At 37.6% G+C, this 16072-nt stretch overlaps 4 protein-coding genes across 6 annotated transcripts; 1 reads left to right on the top strand and 3 right to left on the bottom strand.

Moving 5' to 3' along the window:
- Window positions 1-678: 678 nt before the first annotated feature.
- On the bottom strand, window positions 679-1210 carry LOC121051165. The gene is made up of 2 exons (XM_040513236.1): window positions 734-1210; window positions 679-687 (listed from the first exon to the last, which is right to left on the bottom strand). The coding sequence occupies exons 1-2, from the start codon at window positions 1208-1210 to the stop codon at window positions 679-681; spliced, it is 486 nt and encodes a 161-aa protein (XP_040369170.1).
- Window positions 1211-5410: 4200 nt separating this feature from the next.
- Window positions 5411-6855, bottom strand: LOC112185449 (vacuolar iron transporter homolog 5). The gene has a single exon (XM_024323702.2). The coding sequence runs from the start codon at window positions 6415-6417 to the stop codon at window positions 5605-5607; it is 813 nt and encodes a 270-aa protein (XP_024179470.1). The 5' UTR covers window positions 6418-6855; the 3' UTR covers window positions 5411-5604.
- A 205-nt stretch (window positions 6856-7060) lies between these two features.
- On the bottom strand, window positions 7061-9359 carry LOC112185450. 2 transcript variants are annotated; one of them, XM_024323703.2, is made up of 4 exons: window positions 9206-9359; window positions 7826-8229; window positions 7612-7728; window positions 7061-7275 (listed from the first exon to the last, which is right to left on the bottom strand). In XM_024323703.2, the coding sequence occupies exons 2-4, from the start codon at window positions 8195-8197 to the stop codon at window positions 7198-7200; spliced, it is 567 nt and encodes a 188-aa protein (XP_024179471.1). In that variant the 5' UTR covers window positions 8198-8229; window positions 9206-9359; the 3' UTR covers window positions 7061-7197. The 2 variants fall into 2 exon arrangements, with proteins under 2 accessions (XP_024179471.1, XP_024179472.1); XM_024323704.2 differs by having other exon boundaries at window positions 7826-8226; window positions 9206-9355.
- A 2630-nt stretch (window positions 9360-11989) lies between these two features.
- On the top strand, window positions 11990-15949 carry LOC112187200 (subtilisin-like serine-protease S). Of its 2 annotated transcripts, none has more exons than XM_024325891.2 (11): window positions 11990-12244; window positions 12341-12435; window positions 12552-12649; window positions 12729-12887; window positions 13135-13246; window positions 13339-13867; window positions 13957-14051; window positions 14141-14383; window positions 14467-14581; window positions 14708-14765; window positions 15089-15949. In XM_024325891.2, the coding sequence occupies exons 1-11, from the start codon at window positions 12149-12151 to the stop codon at window positions 15649-15651; spliced, it is 2163 nt and encodes a 720-aa protein (XP_024181659.1). In that variant the 5' UTR covers window positions 11990-12148; the 3' UTR covers window positions 15652-15949. The 2 variants fall into 2 exon arrangements, with proteins under 2 accessions (XP_024181659.1, XP_024181658.1); XM_024325890.2 differs by having other exon boundaries at window positions 11995-12244; window positions 14708-14894.
- Window positions 15950-16072: the final 123 nt, after the last annotated feature.

Here is a 16072-nt window from a genome sequence, read left to right as displayed (position 1 = left end):
CAAAGTTCAATTCTGGAAGTGTTTTATTTTTCATGAGTACTTTCAATCTATCTTTGGATATGTGGCCAAGTCTTCTGTGCCACAAGTTTGCAGATTTTTCATTATGCAGAATTCTTTTTACACCAGTAATGGTATTTATACTTGATGTGTTATTGTTATTTTCAACAAGTAAAGTTTCTTGTTGACCTAATGAACAATTCAATCTTAAATAATCATTCACAATATCACCAAAACCAAAAATAGAATAATCTTTAGGCAAGAAATCAAGAGAATCCTTGAAAATTTTTATTCCATTTGAACCAATGTAAAAATTACATCCACTTTTAACCAAAAGACTAACTGAAAGCAAATTCCTCTTAATTGAGGGAATGTAATAAACACTATCTAAAACCAGAAAATTTCCTAATCCCAAATCTAGTCTTAAAGACCCTACTGCCTTGACTGCAACCCTCATTCCATTTCCAACGCAGATGTTAGCTTCATCACTTCTTGGCTTCCTCATCCCTATGAATCCCTGCAAAGAGTTTGTAATGTGTAAGGGACTGTCACTATCTAACCAATAAGAATGAGGTTCAATGTTAACAAAATTAACTTCTAATGAAAAAGTTTCTAAATGATCAAATAAATCAATCTTACCCTTTTTCACAAGCCATGCCTTAAATCCTGTACAGTCTTTCTTCATGTGTCCTACTTTCTTACAAAAATAGCACTTGAACTTAAATGGCTTGTTGACTTTAGCTGCTGCAGTATTTCCTGATGGCTTGGCTATAGTTTTCTTAGGCTTGAATTTGTTCTGTTTCTTTGGCTTTTCAACTAAATTGACAGAGGTGGAGGGCTGCTTCTCTTTCTTCATTCTACTCTCCTCATCCACGCAAATAGCTATCAGCTCATTCAAGGTCCAGCTCTCCTTCTGTGCATTGTAGCTAGTTCTTAAGGTATTGAAGCTAGGTGGTAGAGAATCTAAGGCATTGTGGACAAGTTGGTCATCCTTGACTCCCAGATCTAAATCCCTGAGCCTAGTGTTTAGCTCAGTGAGCTTCAAGATATGCTGCCTAACACCCCCACTACCAGTATACTTCAACTCATTCATCTCCTTGGAAAGTCTAGCTGCCTCAGCCTTATTGCTTTCCTTGAATTTTTCAGCTATTGCTTCCATATAGTCAACTGCCAAAACAGGCTCTTCAATACTACCCCTCACAGTATCAGACATGGTAGTTCTCATTACATTCTTAGCCCTATAATTGGATCTATGCCAGTCTCTATAATATTTCTTGTCATCGGATGAGCTAGTTGCATCTACTCCATAAGGCTCTATATCAGTAAAACACAAATCCATGTTGTCATGCATCATTAGGTAGAACTCTACACCACTCTTCCAGGCCTTAAAGTTTGATCCAGTAAGCATCTGGATATTGTTCAAATTCATGTAGGTGATTCCTAGAGAGCAAAACAAAGAAAAGTGTAAGTTTTTAGTTTTATCAGTTCTCAAAACAAGTTTTGTCAAAAAGGTTATGCATTCATGTGTTGATTCTAAAGCAGTTCAAGCAAACACACAAGCAGAAAACAAATCAAAACAAAACAATACCAAAAGCAAATAATGCAATTATTAGCCCCAATTCTGAAGTCAATATCAAGCATCACTTTTATAGCAGAAAACATGATATTCTGGAGGTTCCTCAATCATTATGCCACAAGCAGTGAATTCATATTGTTCTAAAGACAATCAACATCTTTATGACAGAAGAAAAGTCCCTAGAATCCAAAATTGAACTCAAAATTATGCATAATGTTGTTCCACTTTTAAATCATATAGGTCAAACTTCTTTGGAAGACAATATACATACATAGTTTAAAAGTAAAACACAAGTTTCTGATCTTTTCTTCATCTTAATGAATTTTTTGAATAACAAGCAGATAATCACTTTGTGCAACATATCCACTTAACCATTTAAATTCGCAGACCATGAAAAATTTCCTTTCAATCTGCAACTTTTAGCATAACAAGCATGTACAGGGAGATCGACTTAATCACACGTCACATTATACCATTGCAGATCATCAATTATAGAAATTTCACAACATATAAACAATCATATCACAAAAACAAATTCTGAAAAATTAAGTTTCATCCGGTCACCATCTACTCTAGCCTAGGTGCACGCCGGGAATGCCTCTATTGTTCTTGCACATTACGATGATCAAAATATTCTAATTTAAAAAACCCAAAATTTCCAGAAAATTCTAACCTTGTACTTCTTAATTTGCTGCAAAACTTTATCGCGGAAGCATGAATTTTTATCCAAAACAGCAGTCAATCAGTTCGGCCCCTTAATCCGTAGTGATTGGAGACTTGAATTCCATAGAGTATATAAACATCCTCTGCGCTTTCAATCCCAGACGAAGAACCCTAATCCCCAAACGTATATGACCGTTAGAGTATAACGGTCATCTGTAGCAGGGTTTTAAATGGGATTGAGTCCGGGTCAGCGCCTGCGGGTTTTGGGCTGAAAAGATTTTTCTAAAAACTGGCCCACTCGTGGCCCTTTTCTTTGGCAAGGTTTAGAACAATTTTTTTATAAATTTTTGCTGAAAATAAAATTTTGGTTCTTCCAAAAATTGATTAATCAAAATTGATTTATGTTTGTGAAAACCTGATGATCTGATACCAATTGTTAGACTGAATGAGCAAAACCAAATCCATGATCAATTCACAAATACATAAACACACTGTATATTAATCAAGACCACATGAACCAAAATACAAAGTTTATATACTGACCTTCTTCAGTATTAGGAGCCATTGCAGTAGCACTAATGAACTTGACAACAAACGCAGATTGATCTTCTCCTCGGCTCTGGATTTAAGCTCCTTTCTATGGGGCAGGACTTAATGCTTTGTAACAGAGAGAGCAGGGACCAACGCATCTATATATATTGGTTATGATCCTAAGAATCCTCCCATAAAGATGTTTCTTATATAGAATCCAAGTCACCAACAATTAGAAAACCTAATGCAACACTAAATCGGATTATTATGTAAACCAACTAATGGATTCCTAACCAATGAGTTGATATAATTATCTCAATAGGTTTCTAGGTATTGTACTTAGCTTACAACTCCTATTAATGAATCAAGTTCCAATCCAACTTGTAAACTGAACATAGATGATGATAGGTCCATTTTAGTTCTAACAGTCCCATCTAGACTACAACAATTAATTATTGCAGAAAATTAATTTTGGTTGATGATTGATTAGCATGCCATTCTTGGCCACCTAAGCCATTCTCTCAGCTGAATGATGGAGACAATGCTTGTTTTTCTTGTTCTTCTTCTCCCAGCTTTCCTCCAACCCTTCGGCTTTCTTACACACTCTTTTGGAGACTTATACCCCTGCAAGTATCATCACAATATATACTTTAGTTTCTTTCAGTGAAGTTTCATACATGCTTTCCCTTAATTTGGTTAAACCAGCTAACACAATATGAACAAAATACAAAACCGATTTAGCATGTGTTACTTTCCATCGTTTACTTACCCCATTTATTAGAGAATCTTGCTTGTCTTGCTCAAATTTCTGATCAGATACCAGAATCGTGGAGCAGCTAGAACTTGATTCATTTTCTAAATCCATCTCATGGCTTAACTAATAATTGTCAGGTGGAAAATTAGTTAGTGGCTAGGTGCATACAGAGAGAAGTTGTATTAAGAGCTATGATTAATTTCCCTTAATTTGGTCAAACCAGCTAATTAACATTATCGGGCTGCTAGCTAGGGCTGTCAATGGGTCGTGTCGGGTTGGGTTCGTGTCGGGTCAAGGTATTTGTCGTGTCGCAAGATACAAACCCAAACCCAACCCATTTAATAATCGTGTCAAAAATTTAAACCCAAACCCAACCTATTTATTAAACGGGTTACCCGTTTCCAACCCTCTTAACCCATTTAATAAATAGGTTGTGTCGTGTTTAACTAAAAAAATGCATAAATTGATTAAATTCACTAAAAACTCTACAAGACGAAGAATATAAATAATTATATATAATTCATAAATAATTAAATCCAATAATTATAAAGCAAAATATTTCAAATTGTCTAATCCTATGATCAAATACTCTCAACATCTAAAATTTCAGGATGAAGTATAGCATAATCGGGTTATACGGGTTCACTTCGTATTGGCGGGTTGACCCGTGGCCGACCCATTTATTAAATGGGTCATGGCGGGTTGACCCACGGCTGACCCGCTTTTTAATCGTGCGGGTTCAACCCGCTTTATTTCGTGCGGGTTTCGAGTCGTGTTATCGGGTCGTGTCGGAATTGACAGCCCTACTGCTAGCTAGATAATGTTACCTGTAAAAGCCGGCTCTCAAGAATAGCTACTCGCTCCATCAGCGTGCCTTTACAATGTACTTCTTCAATTGCAGATGACAGTGTTTTGTAGGACACACGATCTTGGGCAGGTTCACTGCTTTCGCAGGCGGGAGCAGTACTAGAACTCAAAGAACACTTGGATGACAACCAATGCTTCTCTTCCAGAAACTGCAGCTGCATCATCAACATAATGAACACATATATGCCTAGCTAGGAATATCCCTAGCAACCAGTACTTGAAAACTGAGCAGCATATATAAAAGAGTACTTAAACAAAAGACATTGTTACCAAACGATTGAGACGGTCCATTCTTTGGAGAATAGGCATGGATGTAGTCATTTCCTGCTTTTCTTGAGCATGCAAAATTTTTTGCAGCTAATTAAATTGCAATCACTACTCTGAGGAACCAGAATTGGACCTTATAACTCATCAGAATATGGACAATGAAGCTTCTGATCGAAGTGAATCACGTCAATAATGGAAGAAAGCTTTTAATGGCAACCACCTTCCCATACTTCTATTCTGACTACTGCAATTATATTTTTCCACTAGACAACGCTTATCTTATATATTCTTATCTCATCATATCTTATCTATGCGAGCACACACACCTCATATTGACTTCAAGTGACATATTGTGGCACCATTTTTAATTCAAGATTGATAGGGCTGTGATTCAGAACTCAATAAACTATTTCTTCTGTCAGTACATTCTGCGAAAATTGCTGCCGGAGTCCTAACTTATAGGCGGTCTTGCTCCATTTATAATTTGGTGATTGTCTACTTTGTTAAGCTCCATTTGGCGGATCTGAAACTGGCAGTGACATTTTATTGCCTTAATCATATCAATTGGAAACACATCTTCCACCATTGAAATCATTTGTTGTCAGAATCACCAAGACGTAGAACACTACTTTCGGATTAACACGCGAATATGGTTATAACTAGAATGATCAGGATTAGAAACACATACCAAGTCAAAATGAGGAAGAGCTTGAGCAGAAATGTATATGTTCCTTTATTTAATTATTGAAAACAGATAATTTGCTCCATTTCATCCATGGTATTTCATTTCAGATATAAGGGGGCCAAAAACTGCAGTGGAAAACATGATTTTGACTCTATAAACCTATTTGTAATTTTGCACCATAGAATATGGTTTACAGTGTGGAGAGTAAGCGATGATATATACATCTACCATTACTGATCATCATATTTCCTTCATGTTGTTATATCAGTTCTTGTCTATCAAACCTTTTGAATGATCTCTATCGAAAGGTCTAAGCAAACCATAGGTAACCGCCATGGAGATCCAGCCTCCAACAAGAACTCTAATTGCAGATGCCCGAACAGGTGAGCCACCCATACGAGCTCCAATAGCCCCAAAGAAAGCTAGAGCTATTGATGTCACCACCACAACCACCACCATTCTCATCAACTTTTGAGAAATAAACATGACTGACAGTAAAGGCACAAGTGAACCACACAGAAATGCCAACGCGGAGGCTGAAGCTGCCTTATGAGGGCTTGGCAGCGACTCCTCTTCATCAGTTTCTTTTATTTCAAACGTGTTGATCTTACATGGCATCTTCTCGGTTGGCTCATCAGTTGGTTTTTCAGATGAGCTTGGTCTTCTTGAAGGTGTCAGTTCAACTGATATGGTGAAACTTGATTCAGGGATATTAAGCTTAACCACCTTACCATTACCATCTCTCTCCCTCAACACACTATTTAAAGTACTGCTGCTTTGGCTTAGAGACACCTTTTCGATATCTCTTTGAGTTGAAACAGAAACAAACTCCCCCACAGCCATGCTACAAGCTCCTGCAACAGCTCCAGCTACTCCAGAAAGGATCATCGACCAACGATCATCCTTCACTGCACCGACACCTAGCATTAGCGATGTAGTGGATAGAAGGCCATCACTTGCGCCGAGAATAGCAGCTCGAAGCCACTGAGCTCGCTGCACTTGCTCACTCTTTGTTTTATAGTCTTTACCAGTGCTTACAGGAAGCTCGTGCTCAACACAGGTTTCAACAGAAGCCATGGAAAGAGCTAGAGGGATTAATGCAGAAATTAGACAAGAGGAGTGTGGCTTCTGCAAATTGGCACAAGCTTAATGATCGAGAACACGTGAGCTTTTAAGAAACAACCAAGACATAGACTGAGGTATAAGTTCCCGTCTTCGATGATTGATAGAGACAAATTCCCTTTGGTGGTACCGGCGAAAATTACAAAGAGGGCTAACCGTTAACGTTTAAACCAATGATCTATTCATGTTTCTAATGCCCTTAGAAAGCTAAATGATTCTTCTAGTACATGACCACCTGTTCGTGCGTTCATCTACATGTTCGTATGTTTTACTTTGCTGGCTCAACATAAGTGGGAACTAGGGAATGCAAGATTCTTTCTCGTCTTTTTTGAGGTTATTCCTCATTGCTTTCTGAGGCAAGATTCTTACCTAGTTTGCTAAGCATCTTCTTAATCCTATATGATTGTGTCTTTTTCCTTTTCCCATCCAAAAACCAATTACTTTATTGGTTTTGTGTCTTTCAGAGGACATTCCCTGCAGATGAATTCAACCCAATTGGTTCTCTCTTTTGTCAAACAGCAGCAATTAAATTCTCATCAATATTCTTTTGCCTACGTGTCTGTGGCTTTGTTTTAGAATGATTGGGTTTGATTATACAGCGACATCAAACATCTTCCATAATATGAGATTCATTTGTTTGCAGATTCCTTCACGTAAAAGGAAAGAAAACGAACATATATGTTGCAGAGATAAAGTCTAGATGGCTGTTAATGCCCTAATGGCATGATTTTGAACCTATCGATAGCCATCCCTCTTGTCTTGCTCCTCGGCTTCCTTGTTAGCAGCCTGAACAGATCTGAACCACAGGAATGCCTGCATTTAACATTCATGTTAAGAACCCAAGAAGGTGATTAAGTTGTGTCATTATCAATTATGTTCATGGTTCATCCGTAGTCTGTAGTGTTGATATGTTGACATTTATAACATTCATATTATGATAACCATGCAGAATATGTTCATCTACAGTTTGCGATAACTAAAAAAGATTATGATAACTATGCAGATAGTCAACTTCTTCTGTGGCTACAAACGTAATAAGAATTGAATAATATTCAAATTGATAGATTCTATGTACAGGAACTTAGTAGAAAAATGAAGAAAAAAGCCTTGAAACCAGAAAAAGTGATCTAAAGAAATGGAATGACTTACAGAAGTGGGAATGCCGGTAAATGCGAAAAATCCAAGCACTGGAGCATAAAATATGCTGTCTGAGTTCAAAACTCCAAAGACAGGTTTATCGTTCACATACTCAAAAACAGAACCTATCTGCAATGCAGCATTAATTTTACTGTTATAGGACATCAGAGGAGCATATGCAGTTTTGAAAGGACCAACTTTATCAAAAGGATTAGAAGGACCTTACTGCAGCAATTGCAGTCACAGCCGAGGCAAGTAGATAAACATAAAACGGAACCTCAAATCCTTCTTTTGAATCGTCTTTCTTTCCTTCGCTCTGGGCCCAAGGAGGGGGCTCCTCAGAATCTGGTCTAGCCCAAAGAGGGATTTTCTCGTCGGACTTGCTTGATTTTGCAGAACCTTTGGTGACAGCAGAAACAGAAAACTGATGAGACGACCTCTTGGTTTGAGAGCTATAATGCCCTTGGTTTACACTTGCTCTAGTTGGATCCAGGATTTTGTGTCCAACACCCATGAAAGATTTGGGTAATGGCGGATTATCATTTCTACATGCATGGTTTACATTCGGATTGCATGAAACCAACAATGTTGCAGCCATACTTTCTTCCTCGTCCTATTCTTCTCTTTCTACTACAAAGAAAGGTAAGAGTTAGTGGCTTCAAGTCACTAATTTAGAGGTAGTTGCCAGAAAGAAAGAATGCAAAACTCTTATGCACCATTCTATTTTGGATAATCAATAGCATGATCAGCACTTCTGCAGCACAACTTTGTGTATGACATGAGTAAACTTCAAGTAATACATTCCACTATGGTGGGAGTCTAATAAGCTCTTTGCAACACGAACTCTATTATATCTTTCTTAACTTACAAAAACTCCAAAAACCTTTGATGAAAGTTCCACTTAGAACACTATGTACAACAGACTTACATGCATCAACACATGGTTATGCCTGCAAATACATCATGAGCCCGAAACCAAATGAGATAAAACGCACATAAATAATTTTCTACAAACTGACATATTTCAGCCTTGTGCTTGTGCAACGTTGAAGACACAAGGCTTCTCCTTTACATAGGCTTTGGTTATCCCAGAACTCTACTTCTACATATTTGTGAGACCAATCTTGCATTACATTGTGCATATATACCAATTTACCATTCGTTTCGGTTAATGAAATAAAAGCAGCAGCATTCTTTACATTTACCGACAAGGGTTGAGAGAAAAGGACAGAGCTTTAGTCCAATCTATGCAATTGAAAGATTGATTCTTTTTTGGCCATGGAAACTAAAGAAAGCTTTTTTCACAAGGAAAATTCAGTTTCCAGAGCAACCCAGGAGACTGAAATCTGACCAATAGTCCCATAAACAATAATTTCAGTGTTTCACATGAATTTCATGGATTATGTGAACAATTAAGCTATGATGAAGTGAATCTGTGCAGCCAGAGCAGGTTGAGGGAAGAAGATACAATCTTGATTCTTGTTTGACCCAATTGAAAATTTAGCACCCAACTATAGCAATGATGATTTACGAGAAACAGAATGATTACTGAAAATATTGCTAAGACAAAGAAGAAGATACGAGAGGTGCGGAGAGGAGAGCTTACCTGAAATGTTGTTGTTGTGTTGTGTTGTGTAACTTTGTTTGCTTTTGCCAAATGACACACTGTCTATCTTTATTTTTATTTTTTCTTTAATTTCAGAGAGAAAATCTCACTGTATATTGGTTCATGTGTCTTCCACTCTTCCTCACCTTCATCTAGTGAATTTCAATTATTTTCCTTTCTTTTTTTTCTTACTATTTTCTTGTTTTCCTCCTTCCACTGATTTGGTTGGCCATATCATTTTCATAGTGATGTAGACCTTTTAGGATGGGCACTAAGAGCTAAAGCACATGAAATTAGGGATCCATCCTCTCATTTTCTTATTCTTACCCATTTCTCATCGCTTGGGCCTTTTGAGGGCCGAAACGTTTTTCTTCCTCAAAGGGAAATGGAGAAGCATACTTTTCAAATTTCTTTTCGTACACAATTGTGACTAAAGTAAGTCCCTTTAAATCGATTCTTTGAAACACTAACTTCTTTTTTTTTTTGAAAGGATGAAACACTAACTTCAACTTTTTTATATCTTGGTACATCTTTCTTTCCAGCATTTATTGACTATTATAATTGATGACTTCTATAGTACACAACATAACACATTATTGTGTTCGACATTAAAAAAAAAAAGTATTAAATAATTACTGCGTTACATGTTTTCTTGCCAAGTCAACCCTCTTCTCTCCTCTCATTGATCAATTGTAAGACCAAGGGCCTTCCAAGAATCCAAGCCTTGTTGGCTGGAAACCCATATCTTTAAGCAATGATTCTGTTTAACGATACCCACAATCATGCTTGCTTTAAGTAAATTACATTATCATTTAAAGATTCTAAAATTCATGGTAATCGTAAGTTCATAACAATGATCAATACTCACCATCATTGTCAAACTCACCTGCATGATGTTGCAATGTGCTAAAGCGTTTTTTTTCCCGTTGGAGAAAGAAATAGTTAGCTTAATGATGATAGTACCAGTAACCATTGTACTTCTTTTTTGATCAACCATGATAGATTTTCCAATGAAAGGCAATATGCTTGGTGATCGAATGTGCATTCTCACTACAAGAACGAAATACATAAACAAGAAGATATTCATATTTGTTTAAGTAATAGACGTTCTTATATCATGTAAGGCATCGACAATCGTGATTTTTGAATAGCTCTAGAGAATCCGACTTCATGATAATGAAAGGAAAAGTTGCAGTGACATGAGTACATATTTTGTTTTGTTTGTAGAAGCCATGTTATCTAAATTCATCATCTTGTACCATGACTCTTAACCTAAATGGGTCACATGGATAAGCACCTAGTGTCTGGATTGTGATATCACGTGATTCCAACGAAGCAAAGTGGTATCACAATAGCATGGTACCACCAGTTTTTCTATATGAAGAATAGAAGAAGGTGATGTGAATGTGATATGTTGTTTAATGGTTTGAGCATGATTCTTGGAAGAATTTGGACCTATATACAATTCACAGCTAATTGCCTACTCATTCCAAGTACTTTTGTCTTCTACAAAACTAGGCTCTCAATATATTTGGGGAAATCTAATGCATTTTCCCCTTTTTTTGAGGTACTCAGTCTCTGTTTTTGTAGCAAGAAACTTAATACAATGAGCATTGCATCATATGCACGTTAATATGCACATTGTTACATCATTATATACAATTTTGAAGTATCATTTCGTTGTCAAATTTGATAGTAATTAAGGGCCATATGGATTTGCATTCATAACTACAGAGAAGAAATTGCCAAACAAATCCTATGTGGGGTGAATAATTCATTATTGCAGAGCAGCTGTATAAACATAAACTCACGGATGGCAAAATTGTAGAGAGGAAATCATTATGAATGCGGTGGTGATTAAGAAGTTGGTAATGGGTTATGATGATGACGAGGTAGAGCTCACTATCATGACTCGTCAGATTTGATACTTTGATGGAATGCCATTTCCATTTTCATCTTTTCATCTTTTCATCTGTTGGATCATGTTGGGATGGTAAGAAAAAGAATCATGTTTGCTGTCATTCTCTCCAGGGTTTGTTGGGTTTTGCCGTCATCCCATGAAATAAGAATGAGAAACCCAATAAGGCTAATGAATTATTGGAGTATATATGTGTCAGATTCTAATGTACAACCTAACATATCTTTAAAATACTAAAATTGATATTCAAACTTAACGTTTATTCTCAACCCCTTGCGAAATAAAATTGAATTGAGTATCAAGCAAGTATCTATTCTAAAAAACTCAACCATTTATTCATCCGAATTTGATTGTTTTGTGTCTCCCTAATTTGGATTAGGTCACTACATTGCTAATATTGAACCCAACAAAGAAAGGGGACTTCTTTGCTAATCAAATGATAGACATAATATTAGGTGAGTGTCCAGTAGCTATGATTAACTACATGAAAGTAAATGCAACTATAATCACTTGGTAAAGTTAAACTGATCATGATAATAAGGTGCTTTGTTGCTTCAGTGCTGCACTCTCACTGTTCTATAGCTGTTGAAACCCAAAGATCACTTTTTTAACGGTCTCAAGGCTCAGGCTGCTTTACTTTTAAGCCTGGTCTCTTTGGGTGAGAGTAGTGGAGAGACACGTTGGGTTTGGTTTGCTCCAAAAGCAAACAAATAAAAATCTCTCTCTCTCTCTCTCTCTCTCCCACCCTTCACCCACTCAGCATTCTTGTCTTCACGTTTCATCATATCATCGGCGTCAGTGTCTTTTTTGGCTTTGTATCACATTTTCTCCCTGAGCCATTTTACCTATACATATTACACACACACACCTCAAGTAACAACACACACACACCTCAAGTAACAAAAGCACAGACCTTTCCTCTCTCTATATAAAAAACCCATCTCCTACCTCTTTTATCCAAACTGTTTTGGTCCAATACATATTATACTTATCGCTTTTGAGAAAGGTTGGGACACTAGAAAAAAATGGCTTCTTTTTGTTCTGCTTGGAGAAGAAGCAGTATTCTTTTCATGTTGCTTTGTGTTCTTGTTGCTCAAATTAGCACTTGTTTTTCATCCAAGGTAATTATTATGATTCTGGACTTGGTTGTTTTCTGGTTTTTTTTTTGGTTTTGTTCTGGTGGTTTCTGGGTTTAATTTCTTGTGCTGGGGTTTTAGGTGTATGTGGTTTATATGGGAAGCAAAAATGGTGAAGACCCAGATGAGATTCTGGCGCAAAACCATCAAATACTTGCTTCTGTTCACACAGGAAGGTCAGTCTTTGCTATAGTTCTTCATTCAAAAGCAAAGGTACTTAAACTTTTTCTCTCTTGGCGTTTCTGGTCCATCTCTGATTGTATTGGGAATTGTCATTAATGGTGTTGAACAGCATAGAGGAAGCTCAAGCATCTCACATTCATAGTTACCGACATGGTTTTAAAGGCTTTGCTGCCAGGTTGACTGATCAGCAAGCTTTCCAAATTTCAAGTAAGTTCCTCAATCCATTTCCGGGAATTATAATTTAAACAGGTCCATGGATTTGTGAATAACCACTGAACTTTGACAGAGATGCCTGGAGTTGTTTCGGTTTTTCCCAACTCGAAAAGGAGTTTGCACACCACTCATTCTTGGGATTTCATGGGTCTTTTGGGTGAACAGACCTTGGAGGTTTCCGGCTTTAACATCAAGAATCAAGTAAATGTCATTGTCGGTTTCATTGATACTGGTAAGCACTAATCACTCAAACTGTACTTTGCTCTTTCTTTGGGGGATTTGTATTATACTATTAAGGTATAAACATGCCACTAGTTGTTGTTCTCTGTATTCACATGAACATGCCATAATTTGTTGCTTTATGTATGCTTGAACATGTGCTTGCCTCTGGTTTTTTGTTATGGACTGTTTATTACATTAATGATTAAAGGGAAAAAGATATTGCTTTCTCAATTGTGTTGACCGCCTAATCAATGCAGGAATTTGGCCTGAATCTCCAAGTTTTAATGATGACAACATGCCTCCAGTGCCAGCTAGATGGAAAGGGGTTTGTCAATCAGGAGAGGCATTCAATGCTTCAACTTGCAACAGGTTCCCATCATGGCTTTGTATTGAGTGTTTAGATTGTTTGAACAAAAATTATTGGCTGGTAATCTCAAACTGATTAAAACTTTTTTCAATAGAAAAGTGATTGGGGCTAGATACTATAAGTCCGGTTATGAAGCCGAGGAAGATTCAGCGGACACAGTGGCATTCAGTTCTCCAAGGGACAGTGCCGGTCATGGCAGCCACACAGCCTCTATAGCTGCTGGTCGTTATGTGTCAAACATGACTTATAAGGGATTGGCATCTGGAGGAGCTAGAGGAGGTGCACCAATGGCCAGAATTGCAGTATATAAAACTTGTTGGGACACTGGTTGTTATGACGTTGACTTACTAGCAGCTTTTGATGATGCAATTAGAGATGGGGTTCACATTCTATCTCTGTCTCTCGGGCCTGATGCTCCTCAGGGAGACTATTTCACTGATGCCATTTCTGTGGGGTCATTCCATGCTGTTAGGCATGGAATTCTAGTGGTTGCTTCTGCTGGAAATGAAGGAAACCCGGGTTCTGTAACAAATCTCGCCCCATGGATGATTACTGTTGCTGCAAGTTCAACGGATAGGGATTTCACTTCTGATATCGTTCTTGGAAATGGTGTTAATGTCACGGTAATGCTCTTTACTTCTTTCTGTTGGAGAGATTGGTTCATGATTTTGAGACTTTTGCCGAGCCTTATAAGTTCTCAACAATTGATTAGGGTGAAAGCCTCAGTGTCTTTGGAATGAAAGCCTCAGCAAGTATCATTTCCGCCTCTGAAGCCTTTGCAGGGTACTTCACTCCATATCAATCCAGGTGAATCAAAAGGTACTTGGAACTGAGTCCTATTTAGATGTCATTACATAGAGAAACCTTAATTAACTCTACTCCCTTTTTACCTGCAGTTATTGTTTAGAAAGTTCCTTGAACAAGACCAAGGCCAGAGGGAAGGTTCTGGTCTGTCGTCATGCTGAGAGTTCAACAGAGTCGAAGCTTGCAAAAAGTGTAGTAGTTAAAGAAGCTGGTGGTGTCGGGATGGTTCTTATCGATGAGGCAGATATGGATGTTGCCGTCCCATTTGTTATCCCTTCAGCAATCATTAGACGGAGGATAGGAAAACATCTTCTATCTTACATTAATCGCACACGGTTAGTTTTGAAAATTAAGCATGAAATCTGAGTTTGCAGTGTTTTAGTTTTTGTGTTCAACTGATTTGGACCACTGTGCACAGCCAACCAATGTCAATAATTCTCCCTGCAAAGACTACACTGGGATTGAAACCTGCACCTCATGTTACAGCATTTTCTGCAAAAGGTCCCAATGCTTTGACCCCAGAAATTTTGAAGGTAAACTTTATCTAATGATCAGATGCCACAATGTGCTTACTGGGTTTTCTAATTTGTTAGTTCCACATTTTTATGCTCGACCTTTATGATTGATATAAAAACTTTTGTGTTATTCTGCTGTTGTAGCCTGATATCACAGCTCCTGGACTGAACATTCTTGCATCTTGGTCTCCAGCAGTAGCTGGTAAGCAGTTCAACATTTTTTCTGGTACATCCATGGCTTGCCCGCATGTAACAGGAATTGCCGCCTTGATAAAAGCCGTTCATCCTTTATGGTCCCCAGCAGCTATTAGATCGGCAATCATGACTACTGGTAAAATTACCAAGTCTAAAGGCTAAAGTTGACATAAAAAAATGTATTCTGGTTTCTCAAACATGTTTAGTTCTCATGAGTTCTAGAAGATTTTTTGGTCACTTGTATATATTTTTCCTGATCTGATAAAGTTTTCGAATCAGTAGTTTTACGGCCTATCTTGTACTTAAGTCTGACAACAAATGAACATACAGCTACTCTTCTGGACAAGAAGCACAAGCCAATTGCAGTGGACCCTGAAGGCAAAAATGGTAATGCATTTGATTACGGCTCAGGCTTCCTGAACCCAACAAGAGCACTTGATCCAGGTCTTATCTTTGACGCACAGCCAGCAGATTATGTATCATTCCTTTGTTCAGTTGGATATGATGAGAAGTCATTGCATCAAATCACACTAGACAACAGTACATGTGCTCAGTCATTCAGAACAGCATCTGACCTTAACTATCCATCTATCACTGTACCAAATCTCGAAGGGAACATCTCAGTAACTAGAACAGTGACCAACGTCGGGAAGCCAAAAAATATCTATAAAGCCGCTGTGTCCTCACCCAAAGGAATCAATGTTACTGTCATCCCAAATCAACTAGTCTTCACCAGCCTCGGTCAGAAGCTAAACTTTACTGTGAATTTCAAGGTGGTTGCTCCATCAAAGGGATATAAATTTGGGTTCTTGTCATGGATGAGTGGAAGATCGAGGGTTACCAGTCCTCTCGTTGTCCAAGTTGCGCATTCAAACTCAGGGCTGATGAGATAACAGCCCATGGAAAAGTTCAGTTAGCTTTAGGACATTGATATCCTAGTCCTTACAGATACTAAAACCTTACACAGTAAGATGCCAATGCAGAACCAAGTGAAGATTAGTATTCCAAGTTGCCTATAGTTGAAAAGCTTGGAGATTGATTTATTACCAGATTATTTGTTTTTTCTTTGGCCGATATGAGCAAATTAAAGAAAGTTTATTTTTGTTAGTTTCCTGCTTAAGTGGCAAGTGGTTTAAGTTTTATGTATATCACTAAACTTTGGTAAGCTATAAAGTTTGATGAACCTGTGTAGTTTGTGCCTTGCTTGTTTCTTCCTTCTCATTTTTCTTTGCTTTGCTTTTTGAAGCATGTAGCTCCATATGTGTATGCTTGTGAATAGATCCAATCTGACAGGAAAAAAAAAAAAATTAACAT

This window comes from Rosa chinensis, chromosome 2, assembly GCF_002994745.2.
Source record: "Rosa chinensis cultivar Old Blush chromosome 2, RchiOBHm-V2, whole genome shotgun sequence".
In the NCBI taxonomy this organism is placed as follows: Eukaryota; Viridiplantae; Streptophyta; class Magnoliopsida; order Rosales; family Rosaceae; genus Rosa; species Rosa chinensis.
The sequence above is the reverse complement of the archived record's forward strand: the minus strand, read 5'-3'. Positions and strand labels throughout refer to the sequence as shown.